We start from the raw sequence: 20,409 nt of genomic DNA, 5'->3' as shown, positions 1-20,409 counted from the left end.
CCAGACCCGCATTTCCAGGCTGCGTAGGCAGGGATTGGGCGATTGGGCGGCAGGCAGGTCTCTCTCCACCTTGGGAATGGGGCCTCAGTCCCCCCCTCCATCCTGAGTCCAAAGCCCCTCCTCCCACCCTCCCTGTTGGGCCTGGCTCCTTCTTCCCACCGGGAAGAAACTGCAGAGTGGAGAATGAGAGGGGAAATGGGAAAGACACAGCAGAGGCAGAGGCGAGAGGTGGGGCCTGGAGACCCTGGGGGTGGGGCCCCGGGGAGCTGAATCTGAGCGCCAGGTGCCCACACCACCCCGACCCCGGGCCGCCCATCACCCTCTCACTGCCCTGCCCCGCCCCCGAGCCTCTGAGACTGGGCCCTGGCTCCCGCACTTGAATCCAGAGTGGAGGCCACCCCCAAAGCTGAGCCAGAGCCCTCTGCCTCCCCTCCCCCCACTCCTGCCTTCAGCTCAGCTCTCAACAGAGCCCACTCCTGTCAGCCCCGGGCTGGAAGCAGGACCCAGCTCCCCCTCCCCACCGAGGGGTGGGGGGGCCCAGCCTCCTCCCACTCCAGGGACCCTGCCTGGCCCGGCCCCTCCCCTCCTCTGCCCAGGACTTAGGGGCTCACTCTTTCCCTGTGATGGAAGCAGCAAGATTTGCTCTGTGATAATTCTGTTTGTGAAGCAATCAGGAGATGTTAGGGGTCACCTGGGGTGGGGTCTCCTACACAGAGGGAAGAGCTGGCTTCTGGGGGAGACCCCTGGGGGCCTGAGCTGAGTGGCATGGGGGAGGGGTGGTTCAGCCATCCTGACACTGCTGATCCTAGAGACCCTGAATCTATTCCTCCCAGAAAGGGAGTCAGAGCCCCCTGCCCCACCATGTCACGGCCTGTTTGCTGTGCTCTGTTATTACATTGATTTTCTTTTCTTTTTTAATTATTTATTTATTTATTTGAAAATCAGAGTTAAACAGGGAGAGAAGGAGAGGCAATGAGAGAGGTCTTCCATCTGCTGGATCACTCCCCCCAGATGACTGCAACCGCAGGAGCTGGACCAATCCAAAGCCAGAAGCCAGGCGCTTCTTCCAGGTCTCCCACCCAGGTGCAGGGGCCCAAGCACTTGGTCCATCTTCTACTGCTTTCTCAGGCCACAGCAGAGAGCTGGATCAGAAGAGGAGCAGCCTGAACTAGCACTGGCGCCCATATCGGATGCCGGCACTGCAGGCAACGGCTTTGCCTGCTACGCCACAGCGCTGGCCCCACTAAATCCATTCTCATTGGCTTCCAGAATGCCATAAGCCAGCACTTTCCGGGTTCATTTCAAGCAAATCCGTTTGGAGGCAAATAATTCCTATTGGGAGGGTCTCAACCCCCCTCACCACACTGGGCAGTCGATGACAAGTGGACAGGGCGGCCCTGGGCGTGGGAGGGGCTGGGCGGTCTGCACAGGTCCAGGAGAGAGAGGCCCGGGCCTGGAGAGGGTGTCGGGCATCAGACAGGAGCGGGACCAGCGTCCCCGGCCTCGCGCTGGCGGGCGGGCGGGCGGGGGGCGCTGAGGTGGGTCGCGATGGTTTCCTCGCTCTCGCTCAGTCTCCTCAAAGGCCTCCGAATCCGTCCCCAGGACCCAGAGCTGGCGACTCGTCTCTCCCAGCGCCAGCGACCCCTCTCTAGTCCAACCCGCGCCCTTCGCCCCGCAGGCTGCAGAGGACGCATTGGCCCCGCCCCCTCCACCTGAGGACGCAGGTGAGGCGCTGGCTCCGCACTGAAGCCCCTACCCTGCCCCCCCCCACCCCCTCCGCTTTGGCGAAGTCGAAGTGGAGGGAAGAATCGCGCCTGAGATTTTTTTTTTTTTTTTATTTCGCGAACCCAGGAGACCCGGCTGTTGGTGCCAAAATGCGTGCTTGCCGGGAACAAGCGTCCCGGGGTCGTCGTTCAGGACCCTCCCCAACGCCCCAGCGCCCCCGGATCACTTCATAAAGGAGGCAACCTTTAGAGAGTGCCTGTGCTTTATTCCCGGGGCCGGAGGAGAGGGACTGGGCCAGCTGCACCTTGTGCGCGTGGACATTGGCCTGGGGGCTGGCGTCAGGTCAGGGCTCCTCGGGGCTCCTGGTCGGTGACACCCCCATTGCCTCTCCTAGGAAGGTGCAGGCTGAGGTCCGAGGAGACCCAATGAGGAGGGAGTTAGCTGACTCGCGAGCGGATGCTGCAGAGAGAGACAGGAGTGAGCAGGACAGGGTCGCAGACACAGGGTGGGCAGAACAGGTGCAGAGGAGTGGGGGAGAGAGCTGGGGGAGGGAGACCCTCAGAGAGAAACAGGAGCAGAGAAGAAAGAAGTATGGGGGAGGGGGGTGAACAGAGGCCCCGGGGTTCATGGAGGGTTAGACTCCACGATGGACAGGACAGGCACGGGCCCTCCCCGCTGCTGGGCAGCCCTCACCCCGTGGGGTCCAGGCCCTCACCTGTGACACAGCCGGTCCCCAGGGCCCGCGGCCGCCGAGCAGTCCTGGTCTCTGAGTTTCACCGTCAGTGACAAGGGGCAGCACTGCTCGAAGCACACCCTGTAGGTGCAGTTGCCGCACCCGTGCGTCCTGGCCAGGGGCACCACGGCCTGGTCATGGCAGCAGTAGTGTGCCGGGTCGTAGAACTCGTCCCCGCACCTCCCATACAGCTCACACACTATCCGGCGAGCCCCCATGGGGGATACTGCAGAAGACAGAGCAGGTGTGGCCCGGGGCAGCAGGGGGGCAGCTTGGTCCCAGCCTGAGGTCCTCTAGGAATCCCCCCAACCCCGCCAGCATCCCTGCCCCTCCCGGCTCACCTGGCGCCCCTTGGGAGCAGAGGACCATGAGGAGGCAGAGGGCGGCTGAGACAGCTGTGGAGGGCAGAGGGCGGGGTGGGGGATGGCAGCCTGGGCCGGCCTCCTGAGCCCAGCCTGAGGCCGGGGACTGAGGCTCTGGGAAGCCTTAGAGGCAGACCCAGGGTGGAGTCCAGACTCCCTGTGGTCCAGGGTCTTGTACAGCACAAGAAGGGCTAAGAGCTTTGGGCAGGAGGGGAGCACTGGGAGGAAGAGGCTGGAGAGACGGGGGTGCAGCTAGAGGGGCTGCGTGGGCATTGGGGTGAGGGTGCGAAGCAGGATGGGGTGGGGTCTTTTCAGGGGCTGTGGCTCAGGCAGTGCTGTGCTGGAGTCGCCTGTGAGGGCAGGCAGGGCTTGGGATGCAGGGGCCTGGGAGAAGGCTGGGAGGAGGGGGTCAGCTGGGCCCAGGACCCTGTCTCCTTACCCAGGGTGCAGCAGCGGGGACTCATGGCTCAGAGCGGCTGCCGAGGAGTCGGGGGTGACCTGCGCATCTCAGCAGGTCCTTTTATCCACAGATCAGCTGGTGACGTCACTGGATCTCAGCCCCGCTGCTCAACATGTAGAGACTTGTGGGGCCCTGGGGCAGATCTTGTGGCTGAACAGCGAGAGTGGAGAGAGGACCAGTGTTTTTCCATCACTTGCCCCAAAGGCCTCCCTCTCCCTCCCGGAACTGCATTGGCTGCCTTGGCCAACAGCAGGGCAGGTGGCTCCCCGTCCACTCACCCTGAGACAGCCCAACAACTCACCCCCCCATCCCATTCAGTCTTTGCATTTCCCCACTTCCTGTGCCAGGCTGCAGATTCCTGACATCTTCCCAAAGGGGCCTCTCCACTCCCCTCTGACTTCACAGCCCAAGCCCCTGTGGCATTCAGGACAAAGAAACCGTGCTGAGTTCTGTACCACTGGGAATCCCAGGTAGCACAAGGCGGGGCCAGGCAGGGGGTCCTGTCGAAGTTTGCTTGGGTAGCTCAGGAGACTGGAGTGGGGACAGACCTGGGCACACCCCGGGGCCTCAGAATCCACCACGGCTCTTCCCATGTGGTTCCTGTCCCTTCACTAATGCCCATCGGATGAGGAGCGCTTGTCCATTTAGTCTGCAGTGCCCGGCTTTGCTGAGGTTGTGCAGGCTACTCCAAGGCCGTGTCTTCATGATGCTTGAGGCACAGAAGACACACACAGGCAGGGACAGAAAGGGAAAGTAAAGAGTCGTCGCTTGGTAATCCTGCTCCATGTCATTATTGTACATCTGTCGGTCAGGGTCCGTGGGAGAGAGGCCACAACCAGATGCAATGCTTTCACAGGTTCTCCCAGCGCCCAGGGTGCCTCCCAGCTCCTCTCCAACCCACCTGCCCCTGGAGACCCCCTTCCCCGTGCCGCGGCTCATACAGCAGGCCCTCAACACCCAGACTCCAGCCCCGCCTGTCTTGAGCCCAAGCCCAGCCTCAGGCTGCTCTGGGACCTGCATCCATTCCAGTCTCGAATCAGCAGAGGGACCAAGGGAGCAGGAACAGAGCTGGGCCATCCTGGGATGAGGGAGCCACTCAAGGGTCCAGACTCAGCAGGAAGCCAGGTTCAGGAGCACACTGGGTGGTCATTTCTGGGGGTATCCATGTCTGAGCTCCAGTGGTCCCAGGTGGAGGCACAGGTGTCCCCAGCCAGACGCAGGGATGGCAGTGGAGGCTGGCACTGTTCCAAAGTGCCAGGACTGTCACTCAGATTCCACCATGTCCACGATCCTCTGACAGCACCCTCTGTGCCCCCTGCAGGACACGGCACCTGCTCTGTGCCATGCACAGGTGCAGGGGGATCCCTTTGGTCTCTCCTGCACCTGCCACCTGCCCTGCCCAACAGGGGACAGTGCTGTGGAGCAAGCACAGAGGCACTGGCCCCCTGGCTCTGAGCTGATCTCTGGGGCTGGGGGACGGCCAGCTCTGTGCCCACACAAACCTGCGTCAGGCCAGGTTCTGCCAGGTCATGGCTGGGTGACCCTGGGGAGGTGACTTTGCCTCGCTGAGCCCCGGGTTCCTTCCCGCTAAGTGGAGTGGAGCCTGCCCAGGTGATGCGTTGTCAGCAGGACTGACAGACATCATGTGTCTCAGGGCCTGGCCACAGAAGGTCACCGAAGACCACCCCACACCCAGGACTGGACCCTCTGGCAACAAGGACACCCGGCCAGTGGAGGACGAGAGAGACGGTGGTGCTGGCTGGAAAACAGCAGAGCAGACGATGGCGCCTCCTGCACTGAGGGCTGAGTTGTGTCACCTGTGACAACCCTGGAGGAACCTGAGGCTGGTGATGATGTCATCGCTATTTTTCCCACAGCGAGTCACAGCCAGCGCTCCTGCACTGGGGATTCTAGAAGGTTCCACGATCCTCCTCCTCGGCCAAGAGCCAAGACACAGCTGCCCTGTCACGTCTTCCCAAGAAGTTCCGGTACTCAGGTTCTCGTTCCAGCATTTTTAGAGTTCTGGACTGGGGCCATGGGACAGGACCTGCTGTCTCCACCGGGGTTGGGGAGGCCGGGCCTGACTGGAACCTGGGTGAGGCAGAGGCCCCGTGCCCCGGGCAGGCTCCTGGCTGCCCTGATGTGGAGGAGCCCGACCACACTGCAGACCCTGCATTCTGCTGTCTCAGGGCTGCTGGGGCAGACCAGGCTCAGTCCCCACTGCTGTGGGCAGGGGCTCTGGGCTGGGGTGCGGGAGGGCAGCAGGCACTGCCCAGGCCTCCGTGGGTGCTGACAGCCCAGACTCAGTGTCATGAGGCTTTGGGGTCAGAGAGTCCTGGGTCACATCCTGTCCCTGCCCCTTTTCACATGGCTAAAACGCTGCCCACACACTGCCCACTTCCTCCCCCAGCACCTCGAGCCCCTGCCCGATCCTGCCTGCTCTGGGGTCACTCTCTGGGGACAGGTCTGCCTTGCACACGGGCTCCGGCTCTGAGACCAGGCCCCGGGCTGTGCTGGCTGCCATGGACTCTCAGGTCTTGGTCCCGGGTTGTCCCAGGAGTGAAGAAGGCCCTGTATTCCTAGATGGTCAATGTGAGATCCTGACCTCAGATGGTCCTGGGTTTAATCCTCCATCTCTGGATGCCACCTAGACCCTGGCCGAGGTCCCACTGCTGGTCAGTGTCTCAGGCTGCACTGGACCCCAGGTCTCCTGAGCTGCCACCCAGGGGCCTCCCAAAGCCTTGCAGGAGAGCCCTGCTCACAGACGCCCCTGGAGGAGACCCAGGGAGGAGGTCCCGGGCTCCTGGGTGGGGCTGGCAGAGCCAGGCTCCTGGGTGTGAATCTGGGTCAATGCAGACTCTGCCTGCTCCTACCTGCTCACCCTTCCCCCAGGAGGAAGCAGGAGTCCCCCTCCTGGTGGTGGGGCAGTTCTCTCCACCTGCCCCAGCGAGCCCCGCCCAGGGCCCAGGGAAGAATGTGCTGGGGAATGTCAGGTATGCAGCAGGAGGGGGAGGGCTCCCCAGGCCCAGGAGTGCCCTCCCCTCTGGCTGCCCAGGAGGAGGCCTTGTCAGTGTTTGCTCAGGCTCAAGGTCAGCATTTCAGGGACTGAAGAGCCTGCTGCCTGTGGAGCCTGGTGGTCAGGATGGACCCCTGCCCTGGTGTGTCCTCATAACGTGGTGAGGAAGGACCCCATGTCCCAGAGGGGCTGTGTCTCCAGGAACGAGGCCAGCACAACCTGCTGGGCTGTGACCCAGGACCCAGAGGCCACTGCTGCAGCCCCAGTGTCTTCTCAGCAGGTCAGGGCTGGTGGGGGTGAGCTGTGGGGACCCCTGTGTCCCCACGACTGTGCTGCCCAGAGCGGCAGAAGCACCCAGGACCGCAGCTGCAGGTCAGCTGACTCCCCATCCTCTTCCTCATCTCAGCCCTAAGTCTCCCTATCATCCCATCCCCCTCATCACTGGGAATGCGGCTAGGGCTGAGGTCAGACTCCTGTCAGTCCTGACAGCTCCCGCCCAGCTCCTATCTCCCCTCTCTGTGTCTTTGCTGTTGGGGCCGACACTTGGGAGTCAGGGGTGGCTGCGGATTTGATCATCACCGAGATTCAATGGAACCTGATCATGACGGTCAGCACCAGGGGCGTGGACAGCTCCTCTGCTCTGACCTCCACCCTCCCCACCGCATGTCAGAAGGTTTAACCTTACCATTGTGTGTGTGTGTGCATGAGTGTATGTGTGTCTGTGTCTCTGTGTGCATGTGTCTCTCTGTGTGTGTGCATGTGTGTGACTGTGTGTGTGTGACTGTGTGTGTGTTATAATACTCGCATAAAGTTCACTATTTTAGGGGTGTGTTTGGCCTAGAGCCCAGGGTGCCACTTGAGCTGCCCGCATCCCATAGCAGAGTACCTGGGTTCCATCCTCAGCTCTGCTCTCATTTGTAGCTTCCTGGGAATGTGTGCACCCTGGGAGGCAGCAGGTGACGGCTCTAATACTTGGGTCCCTGCCACCCACATGGGAGACCTGCACTGAGCTCTTGTAGTCTGGCTTCAGCCTGGCCCAGCCCTGACTGTTGCAGACATTTAGGGAGTGAACTGGTGGATGGAAGATCATTGTCTCTCTCTCTCTCTCTCTCTCTCTGTTCTCTCTCTTTCTGCTTTTCAAATAAAATGAATAAAAGTTTACCCATATAGGAGCCCATGTGAGTCCCAGCTGCTCCAATTCTGATCTAGCTTCCTGCTAAGTGCCTGGGAAAGCAGCAGAAGATGTCCCCAAAGGCTTGGGTCCCTGCATGCATGTGGGAGACCCAGATGAAGCCCCTGGGAGAAATATCCATGCAATCCAGGCCTCGGTGCCTGGGCAGCAGGTGGAGGAGCCCCAGGCCCCACTGTGACCCTTGTTTCAATCTGGAGAGGAGTGGGTGCAGAGTCCTCCAGTCCACCAGGGGGCATCACCTCCTTTTCTGAGTCTCCCTCCTGCACCAGCTCCGCTCTTCACTCCCTCTGCCTGGGGCCAATTACCCACACCTGGTGGGGATGCAGGACCTTCTCTCCCCTAGGAACTCCTTTTTAAGGATTTTTTAAAGTAGAAAGGCAGAGTGATAGGCAGCAGGAGGGGGAGGGGGGAGAGAGAGAGAGAGAGAGAGAGAGAGAGAGAATCTTCCACCTGCTGGTTCATTCCCCAAATAGCCCCAATGGCTGTGAACTGGAGTTTGGATTTCCATCCGGGTCTCCCACATGGGTGGCAGAAACTCAAGCACTCGGGCCATCGTCAGCTACCTTTCCGGAACAATGGCAGGGAACTGGATCAGAAGCGAAGCCGCTGAGACTTGAACCTGTGCTCCAGTGTGGGCTGCCAGGCAGGGGGTGGGGGCTTAACTCGCCATGCCCTTGTTGCGACCACCAGCCCCACTGATGTGTCTGCAGGACCACCCAGCCGGCCTCCTATGCCACCCGCGGGTTTGCCCTGCTGCGTTTTCATTGCCACACTCATGAGGTCCAGTCCTCCCTCTGCTGTGATGCGGGCCGCATGGGAATGGTTTGTCCACGGCTTTACCAAGGCCGATGCCAGAGACGGAGGCAGGGCCCCAGGCGGGGAACTCCTTGCTGTTGCATCTAGATAATGTGGAGACGCTGGGCGGGGGAGCCAGGGGCCTGCGCCCCTGCACAAGACCCCATCCTCCGGGTGGGGCAGGCAGCCGGACTGCCAGGTGCGGCCAAAGAAGCAGCGACTGCGGGTCCTGGGCTGTCGGGTCTGTGGCCGGGGCTTGTCGGATGAGCCTGATGGCGTGTGGCGGCTGCGCGGGGCTGTGAGCCTGTTCTGTCCAGGTCACCGCTCAGTTCAGCTCAGCACCTGGCCTCCATCACCAGCACCCAAATGACCACGACAGCACGGCTTCCCTGCTGTTTCACTTCCACGGTCCCTACACACATCAACTTCTCTGGGAAGATGAGCATGGGACTGGGCTCAGCCCGCAGCCACAGGTTTCCTTAAAGAGGGAAATGAGCCCACCCACCACCCCCACAACACCTCGGAGACCAGCGCAGGACTTCCTGCTTCCCTCAGGGCCACCCTGAGCGCCCTTCCAAGGCTGCACTGCAGGAATGGGCGCTCATGAGGCACCCCAGCAGGGAGCCAAGGACCTCTCTCTCAGGGAGGGGCTCCTTGCTGGGTTCCCCTGTAGCTCAGAACACTACATTCTACCCTGAGAGTCCAGAAAGGAGAGGGCAAAGCTGGGCTGCCCAGGTCCCTCCAAGTCCCCTCCTCCAGGAAGCCCTCCCTGGTGCCCTAAGCCCCTGACCCAGCCCCGCCCACTCCAGGTCTCCACTGGGAAGAGAAGCAGGCCTGGCACTAAGTGCACTGTGACCCAGCATCAATGAACACAGAGTCCAACTCCAGGAATGAGCAGGGAGTGGATGGTTGACAGGCCTGGCTCCGCGTGTGCTGACTCAACCCTGCCTGCCCTGACACAGCGGCTGCACCTCCCGGGCTCCCTGGGAAGCTGGGGAACGTCTGGGCCCCCGGACATGCCCCCTCCCCTGCTCACCCAACCCCCTGCAGATTTGCAGGGAGCCAGGCACCAGGAGCTCCAGGGCCCCCGCAGGAGGGGGCGGGGCGGGGCGGGGCTCAGAGCCTTCTCAGTGCTGGGTTCCTGCCCTGAGGCTGCAGTTCCCAGCAAAGTTAGCTATGAGGTCATCAGGAGACACACGCGGCAGCAGCAGGCAGAGGTACATGGGCCCAGCGTGCCCTGGCGGCCTCGGAGCCTCCCGCCCCCTGGGAGCCTGGTCCTGGCGGCCTCCCTCAGCCCCCCGCCCCCTGGGAGCGTGGTCCAGCACCGCGGAGACCCCGCTGTCCCCTGGCTGAGTCTGGTGGGGTGCAGGGGGTGCGGGTTTTGCCCAGAAGTCCCAGAGACGAATAAAGTCGGAGACGGACCCTGGCTCTGGCGTCCGCGGGGGCTTCCCGAGCGCAAGGCCTGGTTTTCTGTTTTTCGTTTCCCGTCCCCCGTGTGCGGGATGAGGGCAGGGACTCCCGCAGGGCGGGCTCTGCGCGGGGAATGAGCGCCTGCCCTGGGTCCTTGCGCGGGGCGCTGAGTGCGCGCGTGCGCTCCCACCACTGACCACCAGGGGGAGCCGGGATCGGGAGCGAGGTCAGTCGGGCCCTGACCGGGGGCATCGGAGTCCCAGTCCTGTGTGTGAGTGTGTGTGAGCGAGGCCCGCAGTGTCCTCAGAGGCCGCCCAGTTTGCTGTTCATTCAGACTGGGATTTCCCCACGTGTGGACACAGCCGCAACGGTGCCTTTCCCCTGAGAGACAGCAGCCAGGGTTGGACAGCCCCTGAGTTCTGGGTCCTGGGCTGGTCCTGGCAGGCCAGGGAGCTGATGGAGACCAGGGACACGGCATCCACCCACACACGTCAGTGACTTTGTCCTACTAAAAAGCTCCCACACAGCGCTCACAATTAGAGCCCTACAAAGAAAACAAAGTCATTGCCAATGCATTTTACAAGGAAATGCCAGAATCAAGTGCAGGGCAGGGAAGTGGTTCAGGGCAGGCTAAGCAAGGAACACACCTTTGTGACCTCTCCTTGGACAGCTAATGTCACTGAGAGTGCGATACCCGCAACGCAACCCACAGACCCAGCACGGCCCCTCCGGGAGCCCCATACCCTTGCTTTGTGCAGCAGTGTCTCCGCTGATTTCCAGATCCATGAGGAATATCGCGAACCCTGCATGGACTGAAACTGTTTGAAAGCCACAAGGAACGGCCGCTTTGCACCACGGGGAGGGTGAGGCTTCAAAACTGGGGCTGGGGGACGTGGGACGGAGCTGGCCAGGAAGCGGAGAAGCCACAAGCCTTGTGCCTTGTTGCCGGGAGTGTGTGATGGTGCAGTCCCTGTTGGAGACAGGTGGTTCCCCCTTAGACAGACATCACCTGAGCAGGCCCCGCTCCTGCAGCGTGTGCCCCCAGAGAGCAGAAAACAGGTGCTCAAAGAAACACCGGTGGTCAGAGTCGCATCAGCCACAATGTCCACAATGCAAACATCGCCGGTGGCCACCGACTGCCAATCGGAAGGCAGAAGATGCGACATCCATGTGAGGGAATGTCATGAGGAGGAATGAAGCCCGACGGAGGCCACCGCGGGGATGAACCCTGAGAACACAGACCCGGTGTTGACTGCAGATCCAGACACGAGGCACCTTGTGAGGTGTCGTTCTGTGGATGTGTTTTATCACACACACACACATTCGCACATGCACACAGAGACACAACTCACACATGCACACAGATACACACACAGCTACCCACACACATGCACACATGCATACCGACTCATGCACACACACATACTTGCATATATACACACAGACATGCACACACACGCATACACATAAACACAGATACGCACACGCAAACATGCATATAGACACACACAGAGACACAAAGTCACATGTATACACACACACTCACACATGCACACACATATATACACAAAGACACACAGATAAGACACACACAGAGACACACACTGACAAGTACACACACATAAACACACAGAGAAACATACAGACCCGTAAAGACAAATTAAGTAAAATCCTGGGACATGAGGAGCAGGCGGAGCAGAGGAGCTGTCCACGCCCCTGGTGCTGACCGACTCGTTCAGGTTCAAGAAGGGAAAGGCCTGCACCACCCTGGGCACTGAAGTAGTTCCCTTCTCGGTGACGATCAAATCCGCAGCCGCCCCTGACTCCCAAGTGTCGGCCCCGACAGCAAAGCCACAGAGAGGGGAGACAGGAGCTGGGCGGGAGCTGTCAGGACTGACAGGAGTCTGATCTGAGCCTGGGCTGCCCTCAGGGTGGATGGGAGGGGGGTGAGATTGAGACTGAAGTCTGAAGATGGCAGGGCGATGACGTGGCTGGGGTGAGGCAGGAGACAGGGTTGTGATGAGGAGGGGAGAGGGAGCCCTGGGGGTGTGCAGGATGGGGTGGGTGGCACTTGGCACCCTGCCCACACCCGTCAGGGCCTCCCTGTCTACAGAGGCTGGAAGCCTAGGACTCCCCTACCAGGGCCATTGAAGCTGGGGTCCTGGGTGCTTCTGCCGCTCTGGGCAGCATAGTTGTGGGGACACCGGGGGTCTCCGCAGCTCACCCCCACCAGCCCTGACCTGCTGAGAAGACACTGGGGCTGCAGCAGTGGCCTCTGGGTCCTGGGTCACAGCCCAGCAGGTTGTGCTGGCCTCGTTCCTGGAGACACAGCCCCTCTGGGACATGGGGTCCTTCCTCACCACGTTATGAGGACACACCAGGGCAGGGGTCCATCCTGACCACCAGGCTCCACAGGCAGCAGGCTCTTCAGTCCCTGAAATGCTGACCTTGAGCCTGAGCAAACACTGACAAGGCCTCCTCCTGGGCAGCCAGAGGGGAGGGCACTCCTGGGCCTGGGGAGCCCTCCCCCTCCTGCTGCATACCTGACATTCCCCAGCACATTCTTCCCTGGGCCCTGGGCGGGGCTCGCTGGGGCAGGTGGAGAGAACTGCCCCACCACCAGGAGGGGGACTCCTGCTTCCTCCTGGGGGAAGGGTGAGCAGGTAGGAGCAGGCAGAGTCTGCATTGACCCAGATTCACACCCAGGAGCCTGGCTCTGCCAGCCCCACCCAGGAGCCCGGGACCTCCTCCCTGGGTCTCCTCCAGGAGTGACTGTGAGCAGGGCTCTCCTGCAAGGCTTTGGGAGGCCCCTGGGTGGCAGCTCAGGAGACCTGGGGTCCAGTGCAGCCTGAGACACTGACCAGCAGTGGGACCTCGGCCAGGGTCTAGGTGGCATCCAGAGATGGAGGATTAAACCCAGGACCATCTGAGGTTAGGATCTCACATTGACCATCTGGGAATACAGGGCCTTCTTCATTCCTGGGACAGCCAGGGACCAAGACCTGAGAGTCCACGGCAGCTAGCACAGCCCGGGGCCTGGTCTTGTTACCGGAGAAACTGCAGGGTTCTTGTCTTCGCGCAAGAAAGAGTTCAGATATAAGACAGAGAGTAGTGGGAGGTAAAATAGCAAGGTTTATTAGGGAAGGAACATCCTCAAGGATGGATGGGCACCTCTCCAGACAGGACCTGAGAGATAGTGCACAGTCGCTTGGACTGGGCGGGGGGGGGGGGGCAGGTTACATAGTTGAGTTGAGAGAGTACACCTGGCGAGACCAGGCGGGCGGCTCAGCAGAGAGGCAGAGGGCTGAGCGCACAGTCCAGTTGAGGCCGAGGGTTTTTAAGGAGATAGGTCTTGCTTCCCCACCTCTGCTCCTCTTGGAACAAAGGGCTTTTTGGATGTAAATAGAAAAACTTCTGTTTGAGTTTTCCCCTGACGGTATCAGACAGGAGGAAGCCTAGCTGGCACCATTCTGGGTTCAGAGGAAGGGTGAGCAAGACCCCTGGAGAACAGGGATTCGGAGAAGCAGGGTGTTTGAAGTGCAGATACTGGACTGCACCTGGGAGATTGTGGAAGGTTTGTCAGGCAGAAGAGGGGGGGATCTCCACCTGGCAGGTCATCAGGTAGAAGGGGGCAGGGCAGGATGCGAATACCGGGCTGCCCCTGAAATATTGTCAGGATGACTTTGAGATGCAGATGCATATGCTGGACATAGATGTCTTCTATTTAGGCCTTTATGTCACACACGCATAAGCTCATAACTGACTTCCTACCTAACAGTCTCAGAGCCGGAGCCCGTGTGCAAGGCAGACCTGTCCCCAGAGAGTGACCCCAGAGCGGGCAGGATCGGGCAGGGGCTCGAGGTGCTGGGGGAGGAAGTGGGCAGTGTGTGGGCAGCGTTTTAGCCATGTGAAAAGGGGCAGGGACAGGATGTGACCCAGGACTCTCTGACCCCAAAGCCTCATGACACTGAGTCTGGGCTGTCAGCACCCACGGAGGCCTGGGCAGTGCCTGCTGCCCTCCCGCACCCCAGCCCAGAGCCCCTGCCCGCAGCAGCGGGGACTGAGCCTGGTCTGCCCCAGCAGCCCCGAGACAGCAGAATGCAGGGTCTGCAGTGTGGTCGGGCTCCTCCACAGCAGGGCGGCCAGGAGCCTGCCCGGGTCACGGGGCCTCTGCCTCACCCAGGTTCCAGTCAGGCCCGGCCTCCCCAACCCCGGTGGAGACAGCAGGTCCTGTCCCATGGCCCCAGTCCAGAACTCTAAAAATGCTGGAACGAGAACCTGAGAACCGGAACTTCTTGGGAAGACGTGACAGGGCAGCTGTGTCTTGGCTCTTGGCCGAGGAGGAGGATGGTGGAACCTTCTAGAATCCCCAGTGCAGGAGCGCTGGCTGTGACTCGCTGTGGGAAAAATAGCGATGACATCATCACCAGCCTCAGGTTCCTCCAGGGTTGTCACAGGTGACACAACTCAGCCCTCAGTGCAGGAGGCGCCATCGTCTGCTTTGCTGTTTTCCAGCCAGCACCACCGTCTCTCTCGTCCTCCACTGGCCGGGTGTCCTTGTTGCCAGAGGGTCCAGTCCTGGGCATGTGGTGGTCCTCGGTGACCTTCTGTGGCCAGGCCCTGAGACACATGATGTCTGTCAGTCCTACTGACAATGCATCATCTGGGCAGGCCCTCCTCACTTAGCAGGAAGGAACCCGGGGCTCAGCGAGGCAAAGTCACCTCTCCCAGGGTCACCCAGCCATGGCCTGGCAGAACCTGGCCTGACGCAGGTTTGTGTGGGCATAGAGCTGGCCGTCCCCCAGCCCCAGAGATCAGCTCAGAGCCAGGGAGCCAGTGCCTCTGTGCTTGCTCCACAGCACTGTCCCCTGTTGGGCAGGGCAGGTGGCAGGTGCAGGAGAGACCAAAGGGATCCCCCTGCACCTGTGCATGGCACAGAGCAGGTGCCGTGTCCTGCAGGGGGCACAGAGCGTGCTGTCAGACTTCCAGGGTGGAGAACCTTACCTCGGGGCAGCAGTGTCAGCCTCCACGGCCCCTCCTGGGCAGGGCCGAGAAACCCAGGTCAGCACCGGGTCCCTGCAGGAAACCTCCCCCTGTGGTCTCAGCCTTGCTTTGGCTGCTGTTCCCACTGCTGCCGCTGGGTAGCGGTTTAGGCCAGCGGGGATCCCTCCGACCACGCAGGTACTGGACCCCGAGACCCCGTGGCTGGAGCAGTCTGTGAGCTGGCAGTGTGCAGGTGGAGCTGAGAGCCCCTGCCCCACCCAACCCGTAGGGAGGTGCCTCTGTGACGCCTGGGAGACCCCTCCCCTGCACCATAATGTCCTGCACCCCTGCCATTCTTCCTGAAACCCAGAACTTCCACCAAACCCCTGCCTGCGGCCGGGTGCTGCAGCCAGGGGGCAGACGCGTCTCATTTGCTGCTGGTGAGGAGGGGAAGTCCCGAGGTTCCCTCCCTGTGCTCCCCGGCCCAGGAGTGCGGATCTCCCAGCTCCACCTGGAGGCCTGGGAAGCCTCACCAGGGCTGGCCCAGAAGTACCTGAGCCCAAGGCCTGCTCACCCTTCCTAGGCTGTGTGGGCCAGGGTATGTGCAGGTCGCTGAGCTGGGCAACCCGCAGTGGGCCTTGTCCAGTGTCTGCCTTGTGTGGAGGGGACCAGCTGGCTGAGCGCTCATTTCCCATGAGCATCCTCTGGCCCGGGGTCCCCAGTAGCAGGGGACATGGCCGTGACTGATGTGGCTGGCCCCGATTCCTGCCCCGCTGAGCTCTAGGTCCAGCGGAGGTGGAAGACTTGCCCCGAGACAGCGACCACCCAGCGTGGACAGCGTAGGCGGGGAGGATGGTGAGGCAGCTGCAGGGGCAGAGGCAGCGCTGTGCGTGGGCCAGGAGCCCGCTCCCTTCCTGTGATCCTTAACCGTGGCCGTGACTCCACAGGAGGCGTCGGTGTGGTGACGACATCTGCCACAAGCAAGGTTAATTTCACAATGGCTGACAAGCTTCCGTGCTGTGAGCACTTGTCCACTTTCCAACTATTCCAGTCTGATTTTAAAAATACCCACTGGGACACACCCACCGGCGAGTGTCCCGACACACCTGCTCCATCCTGTGGCTGTCAAGAAGGGGTGGGGGAAGGCAGGGAGAGATACGGGCTGGGCGGTGCCTGTGGCCTACAACCCAGCCCAGGGCTCAGACTGGACCTACAGCACCCTGGGGACTGCACGGCCATCTCTGCCCCCGCAGCCTCCCCCCGGGCTCCTGCCTCCGGTCAACCTTCGGGTGCACCTGCTTCATTACAGAAGGTCTGGGATGTTCCACAAACACTGTGAGCAGCACAGAGTGCTGCCTGACTAGGTCTTGCATGAGGAGTGTGACGTCCTTCTCTCTCCCAGCGACGTGACATCGTGGGGCTGCCTGATGGGGTTTAGGGGGCACACGGTGATGATGGCCCCGTCCCGCTGTGACGGCACAGCCCAGCACGCGGGACCCAGGACATCACCCCCTGCAATCCATGCAGCTGAAGCAGCCCAGAGTCGTCCCATGTGGAGCAAGCTCCTCCCCAGCTGGCATCCTCAGACCTTCCTCCCCAAATGTCCAGAGTCACGTGACACGCATGCATTCCCGCAGGGAGAGGACCCACAGTGAAGGCCACGCCCTCGTCATGCTGACAGGTGCATCAGTGAGCAGCCAACAGGTGGAGCTCTTGGTCCCACCTTCATGCTTTTTTTTTTTTTTTTTAAGGTTTATTTATTTGAAAGTCAGATTAAACAGAAGGAGAGGTAGAGAGAGAGAGAGAGAGAGAGATATCTTCCATCCACTGGTTTACTCCCAATTGGCCGGATTGCACCTGTCAGAAGCCAGGAGCCAGGAGCTTCTTCCTAGTCTCCTGCACGTGTGCAGGGGCCCAAGGACTTGGGCCATCTTCTACTGCTTTCCCAGGCCATAGCAGAGAGTCAGATTGAAAGTGGAGCATCCGGGACTCGAACCGGCACCCCTATGGGATGCTGGCACTGCTGTGCCACAGCGCTGGCCCCACCTGTTTCAGCTTGGACAGGTGTGGTTAAGGTACCTGGATCCCTCTACCCAAGAAGGTCTCTGTCCTGGAGAGGCTGAGGTGGCCAGTGCTTCCACCCATGTGTACACCTCCTTGTGCCAGGCTTCCTTCTGCTCCAATCCCACACGGTCGCCATCTGCATGCAGGGCCTCCCTCCCTCCCTCCCTCCAGTGCCATCATACGTGAAGGGACAGCGATGAGTTCATGGGAAAAGGGAATTAAGGAAATCTGAACCCATGCATAGTGTTTTCAGAACAGGTGTTTTTCACGAACTTTTTCCATCTCGTCCAACAGGCAAGGCCACCTGTCCCTTCCGTAGGGCCTCTGCTGGGCCCGTAGGGGTGACCCGGTCCTCCAGGCGGGTCCTCCAGCCCACCGCGTCTCAGCCACACCTTTGCTGCTTACCTGAGACCAGGGAGACAGAAAGTGCGACAATCTACAGGGAGTGGGTTACGCCTCACAGGCAGGAATCCAGGGACCACAGCAGCCTAGGGTTCAGGATTAGCTGGTGCCCAAGCTGGCTAAGCCCCCAGGGGCGGGCTAACCTAGGAGTGACTTCCCTAGGAGGAAGAGGGTTACAAGGATGGGCTCCTTCTGTGGGTTCCCCTGCCTTCTACCCTGAGAGCCCAGGCAAGGAGAGGGCAAAGCTGGGCTGCCCAGGTCCCTCCAAGTCCCCTCCTCCAGGAAGCCCTCCCTGGTGCCCTAAGCCCCTGACACAGCCCCGCCCACTCCAGGTCTCCACTGGGAAGAGAAGCAGGCCTGGCACTAAGTGCACTGTGGCCCAGCATCAATGAACACAGAGTCCAACTCCAGGAATGAGCAGGGAGTGGATGGTTGACAGGCCTGGCTCCGCGTGTGCTGACTCAACCCTGCCTGCCCTGACACATCGGCTGCACCTCCCGGGCTCCCTGGGTAGCTGGGGAACATCTGGGCCCCGGGCATGGCCCCTCCCCTGCTCACCCAACCCCCTGCAGAGCTGCAGGGAGCCAGGCACCAGGAGCTCCAGGGCCCCAGCAGGAGAGGGCGGGGCGGGGCGGGGCTCAGAGCCTTCTCAGTGCTGGGTTCCTGCCCTGAGGCTGCAGTTCCCAGCAAAGTTAGCTATGAGGTCATCAGGAGACACACGCGGCAGAAGCAGGCAGAGGTACGTGGGCCCAGCGTGCCCTGGCGGCCTCGGAGCCTCCCGCCCCCTGGGAGCCTGGTCCTGGCGGCCTCCCTCAGCCCCCCCGCCCCCTGGGAGCGTGGTCCAGCACCGCGGAGACCCCGCTGTCCCCTGGCTGAGTCTGGTGGGGTGCAGGGGGTGCGGGTTTTGCCCAGAAGTGCCAGAGACGAATAAAGTAGGAGAAGGACCCTGGCTCGGGCGTCCGCGGGGGCTTCCCGAGCGCAAGGCCTGGTTTTCTGTTTTTCGTTTCCCGTCCCCCGTGTGCGGGATGAGGGCAGGGACTCCCGCAGGGCGGGCTCTGCGCGGGGAATGAGCGCCTGCCCTGGGTCCATGCACTGGGCACTGAGTGCGCGCGTGCGCTCCCACCACTGACCACCAGGGGGAGCCGGGATCGGGATTGAGGACAGCGGGGCCCTGACGGTGGGCATCAGAGTCCCAGTCCTGTGTGTGAGTGTGTGTGAGCGAGGCCCGCAGTGTCCTCAGAGGCCGCCCAGTTTGCTGTTCATTCAGACTGGGATTTCCCCACGTGTGGACACAGCCGCAACGGTGCCTTTCCCCTGAGTGACAGCAGCCAGGGTTGATGGACAGCCCCTGAGTTCTGGGTCCTGGGCTGGTCCTGGCAGGCCAGGGAGCTGATGGAGACCAGGGACATGGCATCCACCCACACACATCAGTGACTTTGTCCTACTGAAAAGATCCCACACAGCGCTCACAATTAGAGCCCTACAAAGAAAACAAAGTCATTGCCAATGCATTTTACAAGGAAATGCCAGAATCAAGTGCAGGGCAGGGAAGTGGTTAAGGGCAGGCTAAGCAAGGAACACACCTTTGTGACCTCTCCTTGGACAGCTAATGTCACTGAGAGTGCGATACCCCCAACGCAACCCACAGACCCAGCACGGCCCCTCCGGGAGCCCCACACCCTTGCTTTGTGCAGCAGTGTCTCCGCTGATTTCCAGATCCATGAGGAATATCGCGAACCCTGCATGGACTGAAACTGCTTGAAAGCCACAAGGAACGGCCACTTTGCACCACGGGGAGGGTGAGGCTTCAAAACTGGGGCTGGGGGACGTGGGACGGAGCTGGCCAGGAAGCGGAGAAGCCACAAGCCTTGTGCCTTGTTGCCGGGAGTGTGTGATGGTGCAGTCCCTGTTGGAGACAGGTGGTTCCCCCTTAGACAGACATCACCTGAGCAGTCCCCGCTCCTGCAGCGTGTGCCCCCAGAGAGCGGAAAACAGGTGCTCAAAGAAACACCGGTGGTCAGAGTCGCATCAGCCACAATGTCCACAATGCAAACATCGCCGGTGGCCACCGACTGCAACTGGAAGGCAGAAGATGCGACATCCATGTGAGGGAATGTCATGAGGAGGAATGAAGCCCAATGGAGGCCACCGCGGGGATGAACCCTGAGAACACAGACCCGGTGTTGACTGCAGATCCAGACACAAGGCACCTTGTGAGGCGTCGTTCTGTGGCTGTGTTTTATCACACACACACACATTCACACATGCACACAGAGACACAACTCACACATGCACACAGATACACAGCTACCCACACACATGCACACATACATACCGACTCATGCACACACACACTCACATATATACACACAGACACAGACATGCACACACACGCATACACATAAACACAGACATACGCACACACACATACATGCATATAGACGAACACTCGCACACAGACACAAAGTCACATACATGCACACACATATATACACAAAGACACACAGATAAGACACACACAGAGGCACACACTGACAAGTACACACACACATAAACACACAGAGAAACATACAGACCCGTAAAGACAAATTAAGTAAAATCCTGGGACATGAGGAGCAGGCGGAGCAGAGGAGCTGTCCACGCCCCTGGTGCTGACCGACTCGTTCAGGTTCAAGAAGGGAAAGGCCTGCACCACCCTGGGCACTGAAGTAGTTCCCTTCTCGGTGACGATCAAATCCGCAGCCGCCCCTGACTCCCAAGTGTCGGCCCCGACAGCAAAGCCACAGAGAGGGGAGACAGGAGCTGGGCGGGAGCTGTCAGGACTGACAGGAGTCTGATCTGAGCCTGGGCTGCCCTCAGGGGGGATGGGAGGGGGGTGAGATTGAGACTGAAGTCTGAAGATGGCAGGGCGATGACGTGGCTGGGGTGAGGCAGGAGACAGGGTTGTGATGAGGAGGGGAGAGGGAGCCCTGGGGGTGTGCAGGATGGGGTGGGTGGCACTTGGCACCCTGCCCACACCCGTCAGGGCCTCCCTGTCTACAGAGGCTGGAAGCCTAGGACACCCCTACCAGGGCCATTGAAGCTGGGGTCCTAGGTGCTTCTGCCGCTCTGGGCAGCACAGTCATGGCGACACAGCTGTCAGGTCTCCACAGCTCACCCCCACCAGCCCTGACCTGATGAGAAGACACTGGGGCTGCAGCAGTGGCCTCTGGGTCCTGGGTCACAGCCCAGCAGGTTGCGCTGGCCTCGTTCCTGGAGACACAGCCC

The 20,409-nt window shown here is 60.9% G+C and overlaps 1 protein-coding gene across 2 annotated transcripts; it reads right to left on the bottom strand.

The window, feature by feature from the left end:
- Positions 1-1,927: 1,927 nt before the first annotated feature.
- LOC103346278 (insulin growth factor-like family member 1) lies at positions 1,928-3,395 on the bottom strand. Of its 2 annotated transcripts, XM_051837425.2 has the most exons (4): positions 3,260-3,350; positions 2,800-2,853; positions 2,441-2,684; positions 1,928-2,184 (listed from the first exon to the last, which is right to left on the bottom strand). In XM_051837425.2, exons 1-4 carry the CDS (start codon positions 3,282-3,284, stop codon positions 2,163-2,165), a joined length of 345 nt encoding a protein of 114 aa, XP_051693385.2. In that variant the 5' UTR covers positions 3,285-3,350; the 3' UTR covers positions 1,928-2,162. The 2 variants fall into 2 exon arrangements, with proteins under 2 accessions (XP_051693385.2, XP_051693387.2); XM_051837427.2 differs by lacking the exon at positions 2,800-2,853 and having other exon boundaries at positions 1,954-2,184; positions 3,260-3,395.
- Positions 3,396-20,409: the final 17,014 nt, after the last annotated feature.

The sequence above is a fragment of the Oryctolagus cuniculus genome, chromosome 18 (genome assembly GCF_964237555.1).
Source record: "Oryctolagus cuniculus chromosome 18, mOryCun1.1, whole genome shotgun sequence".
NCBI classification, from domain to species: domain Eukaryota; kingdom Metazoa; phylum Chordata; class Mammalia; order Lagomorpha; family Leporidae; genus Oryctolagus; species Oryctolagus cuniculus.
Note: the sequence above shows the minus strand (reverse complement) of the source record. Positions and strands in the feature narration are given on the sequence as shown.

Bases quoted from the DNA above. Each gene is read 5' to 3' on its own strand.
- LOC103346278 (XM_051837425.2), bottom strand. From the start codon at position 3,284: ATGAGTCCCCGCTGCTGCACCCTGG. The intron at 2,854-3,259 runs GTAAGGAGACAG...TGCCCTCCACAG, and splicing joins TCCCCGCTGCTGCACCCTGG to CTGTCTCAGCCGCCCTCTGC. The intron at 2,685-2,799 runs GTGAGCCGGGAG...TGTCTTCTGCAG, and splicing joins CTGCTCCCAAGGGGCGCCAG to TATCCCCCATGGGGGCTCGC.